Below are 8,150 nucleotides of genomic sequence, written 5' to 3'. Positions count from 1 at the left end.
ATTTACGAAAACAGTAAAATATTAAGTATTTAACCCAGTGTTTGCAGGGTGGAAATCATAGTCGTCACTCAATTAAAAAAAATTCTCTAGCACAGATCTGAGACGAGTTTTCTGATTAGATTGTATGCTCAAGCATTTACTTAAGTATTTCCTCAGTTGGTATTCATTCTTCCTCTTCCTTTTTTCGTTGCTGTTATGATCTCGATGTCGTGGGGATATCATAACTGTCCTACGTATCTGCTTCACATTATAGTGATCAGCCTGTGTGGTTCTCCGGGATGACCTCAGAAATCGGTGGCAAGCCTCCCGGTTTTGTTCCATATCTGAGGCCAACTGAATGTTGGTGTTTTTGCATTTCCTTCTACCAGGAGACTTTAAGCATACCTTTCTTTTTACTTCAGTTGGTAACCATTATCTAAGCTAAAATTAAAGAATCTGAAACAGTGGCTGAAGTGGTCAAACGCAATAAGAAATATTCACTTGAGAAAAATTTTAACTTAAGTGACGACTATTAATTCCGCTCCTTGTGAGTCAAAATTTAGATTTGAATTTTGCACACTTTGAAACATGTATTTAGAATTTTATTTATAAGAATATATTTGGAGTTCCAATAATTACGATTAAAAGTATGGAATCACATTCTTACTTTATGTTGAGAGTAAGAGAGACATTAAAGTGTATGGTAGGCATGTATGGTTAAAAAGTTTAATTCATTAACTTTACAAGCCTAAAACATAGAGATATTAGCTGCGTTCCTTTGGGAACATTTTATCTACTAGTAAGTACTTAAAACTACTTTGAACTTAGTCCTTAGCAGTAGATAAATACTCCCAAAAGGAACGCAGCTATTACTTCAGGATACTAAGAGATTACTGTTAAAATTGAAACATCTAACAAATAAAATGCACGACTGGGGTCGCACGTACTTGCTCTTATGCTTAAAGTAACTCTAACGTTAAAGCTTTTTATTTAAGAAAATTAGGAAAAATTTGATATTTTCAAGAAATTTCATAAGTAGTCAAAAAGATTAAAATCTGTTTTTATAATTAATTAAACACCGTTTTAAATGATGTTTAAAAAAAAAAAAACAAGTTTGCCATTTTATTACTTGTATAAAAAGGTATTTTTAGAAAAAAATTTTCGAAAATCGTAGGAGCCGTTTTTTAAAAAATAATTTTTTATACATACAAAATTTCTAACATTTTTCAAAAAAAATAGTTGGTATGCCATTTTGAAGAAATAATTAATTTACACATAAAAACTAAATTTCAAAATTTTTCATTAATCCGTTTTCAAAAAATTGATTTTCAAGAAAAAAATTTTGAAATATTTTTTAAAAATCCAAAAATGCGTTTTTTGAAAATTTTCTAAAATTTTTGAAAAAAATTAACTTTTGTATTTCCGTCATATGGCAGGTACCTTTAGTTTTGGTCATAAAAAAAAATTTCAATTTCCCCTCTAGGAAATCACCAAAAACTGCTAACTACCAAGTTTGAAGAAAACAGAACACAGACAGACAGAATTGCCGGACCCACTTTTTTGGCATTCTCCATCATCGTAATGTCATTTAAAATTGTTATCTCGAGTTCGATTTTTTTTTACGAATCCTAAACTTGCCCTATGGTACCTATATCGCAAGTAAAAACTGAGTAGAATTGAAATTAGGGAGTAAAACATTTGATTAGTTTCTCCTTTTTTGACCTTTTTAGTAAAATAAATTTTACTTTTTCCGTGGGCTATAGGTCTTTCTTCAATATACTTAGTTAGTATTAGTCGACGTTTCGGGTATGCTTATACCCTTCTTCAGGACTCTAATAAAAAACTTGACTTAAAAATATTAAAAAAGGAATAAATTACCTATATATATAATGTTAAAAATGCTTCCTCATTTATTTCAACAGTTTCTCCAATTATATTAGAACAAGATGACATTCTTGTTTCATTTGATGTAGTTTCTTTATTTACTAACATTCCAATTCCGTTAGTACTAGAATTAGTTGAAAAAAGTTGGAATACCATCGAAAATCATACAAGAATTCCAAAAATTAAATTTTTGGAAGTGTTACGTTTTTGTGTGATTGACAACAATTATTTAGAATTCGATAAAAAATTTTATCAGCAGAAACAAGGAGTTCCTATGGGAAGTCCAGCTTCTCCAATATTAGCAGATATTGTTATGGAAGCTTTATTAGATGACGTTTTTGATAAAATTCTAGATAAGCCAAAAATAATAACAAAATATGTCGATGACATTTTTATAATCCTGAAATCTAGTCATGTTAATTCTACTTTAACTGCTTTAAATTCGTTTCATCCAAACATTCAATTTACTGTTGAGTATGAAAATAATAGAGAACTTCCATATCTTGATGTGATGGTTATAAGAAAAAATAATAAATTGATATTCGATTGGTATAAAAAACCAACATCTTCGGGTCGTCTTATAAATTATAATTCCAAACAGCCTAAACAAGTAATTATTAATACAGCTAAAAAATTTATTAAAAGAGTTTTAGATATCAGTGACATTGTCTTTCGTCAAAAGAACATTAGAATCATCATGGATACTTTACTTTCAAATTCATTTCCATTGAATATAATAAGAACATTATTGAACCAACATTTTAATCCGTTGGTTCAAACAAATTTAGTAACAAATGTTACACAGCTATCGTTTAAAAGTGTTTTATATATTCCAAATCTTTCCAATAGAATGTTGAATGCTCCTATAATGAATAAAGACAACGTTCGCTTAGCATTTAAATCGGCAAATACTTTAAGAACATCATTGTTCTCGAATTTAAAAGGTGAATTTTCAAAAAATGAAAAATCAAACATTGTATATAAAATAAAATGCTTAGGTGATGGAACAAACTATTGTCCTTCAGTTTATGTAGGCACTTCTATGCAGAAACTTAAGAATCGAATAGCTGGTCATAGATCAGATATAAATAGCGGACAGTCCCAAAAAACAGCGTTAGCTTTACATTGTTTAGATGAAGGACATAGACCAGACTTCAATAATGTAGACATTTTACAAACAGAAAAACACTATAGTAAGAGAATGTTGCTAGAAATGTTGCATATTTTAGATACAGGTAATACTGTTAACAGGAGATCGGATTGTGAGGGACTTAGCAATATTTATAGTCAGTTTGTCCAAAGAAGTATCTTAGATTAAATCTTATCTTTTTGACTAGAATTTTAGGTAAGATTTGTTTTTGTTTTTATAAAAAATTTGAATTTCTTATCAAATAGAAATTTATTAAACTTCATTATTTTGAAATTTTGATAAAACGAAAGTCTTTTTCAAGACTTCAATTGTTGAAATTTTGAAATATTAAAAATTAAAAACAAAAACAAGCAACTTTCCAAAGAGATAGAAACCTTAGAGGTTAAAATATATTTAATATATTTCACAAATATTGTAAGTATAGGTAATTTATTCCTTTTTTAATATTTTTAAGTCAAGTTTTTTATTAGAGTCCTGAAGAAGGGTATAAGCATACCCGAAACGTCGACTAATACTAACTAAGTATATTGAAGAAAGACCTATAGCCCACGGAAAAAGTAAAATTTATTGTAAAACATTTAAGACACATTAAAGTGAAATATATTCGAGTCGTGTATTGCACTACCTTCCTATTACAGCTTATTTTTTTTCACTGACGACCGGATAAGTTTTTTAAATTTTTTAAATGTTTTCTCGTATATTCCTTCCATTTCATCTATCACTACGGTTCAAGATCATACCCAGAATATAGGAGATGTACAAATCTGAAGTTAAATTTGTCTTCATTTTTTCTCGAAAAGGTAACGACTTGAGCTGCTTTTACTGGCGTAGTTTTCATTTCAAATTAGATTCGCCGTATTGACCTCAAAAAGTGGCACAAACTTCACGGTCTTAAATTGTTCTATTTATAGAAGAAGTCGTAATCACAGTATGTATAAACCAAGGAAGCGTCTTGAATCCTCTACTCTTTATTCTAGTCCTTGATTACCGGCTTGAAACTAAAGTGGATGGACTTAAAATTTCATCCAATATTCTTTGCTGATGATGCATGCAGGAGGGAGCATTTATAATTCTAGATCCTACGTCCAGTCAACAAGCGCTAGAAAGTATGGGTGGATGTCCTGGAAAGAATTGGATATTCTCATGCTGCGTATTTTCTGATCCGCGCAGACTTATTCCTGACATTTATTTGAATGGAGTACCTACTGCTTTCATTGCTTTAATGCTGGGGGTATTACCAATAGCGAAGCTACTTGTGATATCGATATCAAACCTCGAGTAAGCGTAGTACGAATGAAGTGGCGGGAAAAGTCTGTTATCTGCTGTAATCGAATAATGCCTCTATGCTCTACACTTTCAAGTTCAACACTATCATACGGTTCCCAACATTGTACAATATAAAGAATGAGTTAGTTAATGGTAGCTAAGATGAAGATGCTTCGTATGGTAGCAGGAGTAAAAAAGCTTGATTAAATTAGAACTACGAAGATACGATGAACCCTACATGTTAAAATATCATATCATATCCCTAAAAATAAAACACGACTGAGTCAGCATTACCATGTTCATAGGAGAAATCTTAATAACCAAGTACAAAGGAAGAAGAAGATTCCAAACAAAAGAGATGTATATAAAATGAATGTAAAAGTATTTGTCATTTAAAGACTCAATAATAGTAATACTCTTTTTTTTACTTATATTATAAATTTTAATACGATTTATATTTACAATGCATATATCACAAACAAATATTTTTAATTCGGCAATTTAACCAAAGAATCCAGATTGCCCCCCATAACCACCCCCATAGCCCCCACCATAGCCTCCTCCATAAGAAGCACCATATGATGCTCCATAATGTCCACTCACATGTCCGTTGTAACCTCCACCAAAACCACTTCCATAACCACCACTGCCAAATCCTCCAAAAGACGGCTGCGGTCTATAGTAATTGCCACCATATCCTGGTACCACATTACCGCCGTATCCACCCCCATATCCTCCGCCGTATCCACCACCGTAACCACCTCCATATCCGCCACCATATCCTCCACCATAGCCACCGCCATATCCACCGCCATATCCACCACCATATCCACCACCATAGCCTCCACCGTATCCACCACCTAATCCAAGTGTAGAGCTTAATGCACCTTCAAGCAATCCAAATGTCCTACCCTGAGGTTTTTCATCATCATGATCATCTAAAGCCACAACAGCAGCTACTACACACAATGCAACTAAAACAATCTGCAAGTAAATTTAAATGTTATTTTTCACAAGTTGCATACAAGAAAATTTAATTAAGTGATTCTTACAAAGGCACGCATTTTTATGGGTTCTTAAACAATTCTCTGGACCTTAAAGTTCTTCAATCACGACTTGAGTAACACTAAGTTAAAATTATTTCCGTGGCAAAGCTTTATATACGTCTTCAAGTAAACATCATCTGCGGAAATGGTCAGCAGAATCTGTTTGAGATTTCGTTTTTTTTTTTTCTCCAAGAACTTGTATTTCATTACACCTGCTTCACTTGATTTAACTACTTTAAGTGCTTTTTGTCCATTCCCCCAATGTAGTGAGATCAATGAGTTTAGTATATAGTTCGGTGATGAAGACAACGTCATTTAGAGTTCATCCGTGTGTATATAGTCAGTCAAGAGACATGCTTGATTTTGGGTTTTATCGAGGGTCAGGAAAAAATAATAATAATAATAAACCATTATTTACACTACGCACTGCACGGTTTGTTTATGATGACAATACTAATTAGTTGGCCACTGGCATGAAGAAGTGATAATACGTTAAGGTTATTTCTTCCATAATTGAGCTGAGATTTTTTTTAGAGTAAATTTTAAGAAAAACTATAGAGTGTGGAGGGTATATCTGTAGTCGCTTCAAGAGTAAGAAGAAAAAGTTTGGTCAATAAATTTTTTTTTAATTAAGTTTATCCGTTTGTCAATATTTAACTCAGATTGAAGATAAAATCATAAAAATCCTAATTCGCGATCAAATAAGTGAACTATGATCACAAAGCGAATACATATTGTGTTTTTTTTAGTATATACAGGGGTTTGAAGTTTAATCTAAAACACTTTAAATGTACATACTTGATCTTTTGTTTAAAGTAACTTGGAATGTTTAAGCTTTTTAACAATTCATAAAATGATTTTTTAATGAAATTAATATAATATTTGGTTAAATTTAAATCGTTTTGAGCACCAAACATATTCTACGAAATTTTTTGTTTAACAAAGAATTTTAATTTTTTGTATCGAAAATCTTTACAGCTGTTCTTTATAAATGAAAATTTTCAAAAATGTTTCAAAAAAAAAATTGGTAGGCCAATAAAAAGGAAATATGTATTAACAGATCCAAAAATACAAATTTATTTTTCAAAACACAATATGATTTATTTTTTTAATCCAAATTTTTGGAAAATGTTTCTTTATTTTGACATTAAGTTACTAAAACGTTCTCGCGCGAAAATTTTCATTTAAATTGGTTAAGTCGCTTTCGAGAAAGTCGAAGATCAAGAAAAAGGTTCTATGTGGCAGTTGCTTAACGGTCCAAATATTTTTTTTTTATTTCAAAAATAGAAAATTGTGCCACAGTATATTTTTTTATTTGCAATATCATAGAAAGTTACAAGTTTTGGATACGTAAAAACATCGAGATAACAATAAGAAATGACGTAAAGACGATAGATACAAAAAGAAGAACGGCCCTAACAAATATGATTGAAAAAAAAAAATATACATGTAATATGGCAAATAAGGTCGTACTTGCAAAAGAAATATTTTTTGGACCGTTTTAAACAGTACTTGCAATATAAAGTTTTTTAATATCAGACTTCCTCGTTAGCGACACGACCGATTTCAATGAACATTTTTGTACAAAACGTTTTTATAACTCTAATGTTAAATTTAAGAAAAATTGTGAAATTTTTTTTTTTTCGTAAATCAAAAATGATGAATTTATTTTATTGAAACTTAATTAAAACCTTTTTAATTATTTTTTTTTATAAAATTTTTATATAACAACAATATTATTTATAAACTATTAAAAAACCAATGGCTCTAACAATTTACAAAAGTGTGTTTCCAAAAATTCTTCGTTTTATAAGAAATTAAATGGAATTTAAGAAGATGTTTTTGTAACTTTAAACCAAATTTTATAATTGTACTTTAATTAATTTTAATTTGTGTTTTTCTTATAAAAATTCTTGTTATGAATTTTTAAAAAGCTTTATTACTCTAAGCATCTTTTAACATAAGAGCAAATATGTGCGACCCAGTGCGACCCCTCTAGGGAATCACAAAAAACTCGTAAATACGAAATTAAAAGTTATCAACAGTATGGTTTAAGCTGGTGCTTGAGATAGAGACGGACTGACACAATTGCGAGACCCAATTTTTTCGCATTTTTTATAATCGTAATGTCATGTCTTTAAGTTTTCTGGCTTCGCTTCGATTTTTTTACAATTTTTTTTTTTTTGAGGGAATGCTTAATATATTAAATTTCTTGACTTAAATGACAATTATGAATTCCGTTCCTTAACTTGACCTATAGTACTTAGGACTTTTTAAATCATATTCTTTTATTTTTAAAGGTTTCAAGAGAATCATTTTTTTTTTTCCTATAGATAACATTTGAATTCTTTTCCTTCTTATTTGCCTTTTCTTGTCATCGATTTATCTTTGGTTGTTTATTAGTATTTGTTATTTAATTTTCATTAAAAAATTGCGATTTTATGGCCGTAAGGCCGTATGAAGGTAGAATCCATGGGCGGTGAGCACCCCAGGCATAGGAAGAAAAATTCTCAGATAAGTTTGAAATTTTTGTAAAAGACTAGGGTTTTGGCTTTTCAAAAAAGTATAGCACGTTATTGTAGGTGTAACCTCAGATTTTTAATAATTTTTTTTATCCAAATTAAGTCAATTTTTTTTAAATTGCCCCTCCCCGCTAAACGAAGGGGAATAGACCCCCCCTCCCATACGATTTTTTTCTTGTCTCGACCCAACCTACACGCTCTAGCTTTTTGGTACATTGCATCTGAATCACCCTGTAAAGTAAAAGGAATTGCCATCAGAAAATCGTAACTAAACGTCAAGAAACTTAACTGAATTTTAAAAAA

The 8,150-nt window shown here is 30.4% G+C and overlaps 1 protein-coding gene across 1 annotated transcript; it reads right to left on the bottom strand.

The window, feature by feature from the left end:
- Window positions 1-4,780: 4,780 nt before the first annotated feature.
- Window positions 4,781-5,343, bottom strand: LOC129915136 (uncharacterized). The gene is made up of 2 exons (XM_055994602.1): window positions 5,332-5,343; window positions 4,781-5,263 (listed from the first exon to the last, which is right to left on the bottom strand). Exons 1-2 carry the CDS (start codon window positions 5,341-5,343, stop codon window positions 4,781-4,783), a joined length of 495 nt encoding a protein of 164 aa, XP_055850577.1.
- Window positions 5,344-8,150: the final 2,807 nt, after the last annotated feature.

This window comes from Episyrphus balteatus, chromosome 3 (genome assembly GCF_945859705.1).
Source record: "Episyrphus balteatus chromosome 3, idEpiBalt1.1, whole genome shotgun sequence".
In the NCBI taxonomy this organism is placed as follows: domain Eukaryota; kingdom Metazoa; phylum Arthropoda; class Insecta; order Diptera; family Syrphidae; genus Episyrphus; species Episyrphus balteatus.
Note: the sequence above shows the minus strand (reverse complement) of the source record. Positions and strands in the feature narration are given on the sequence as shown.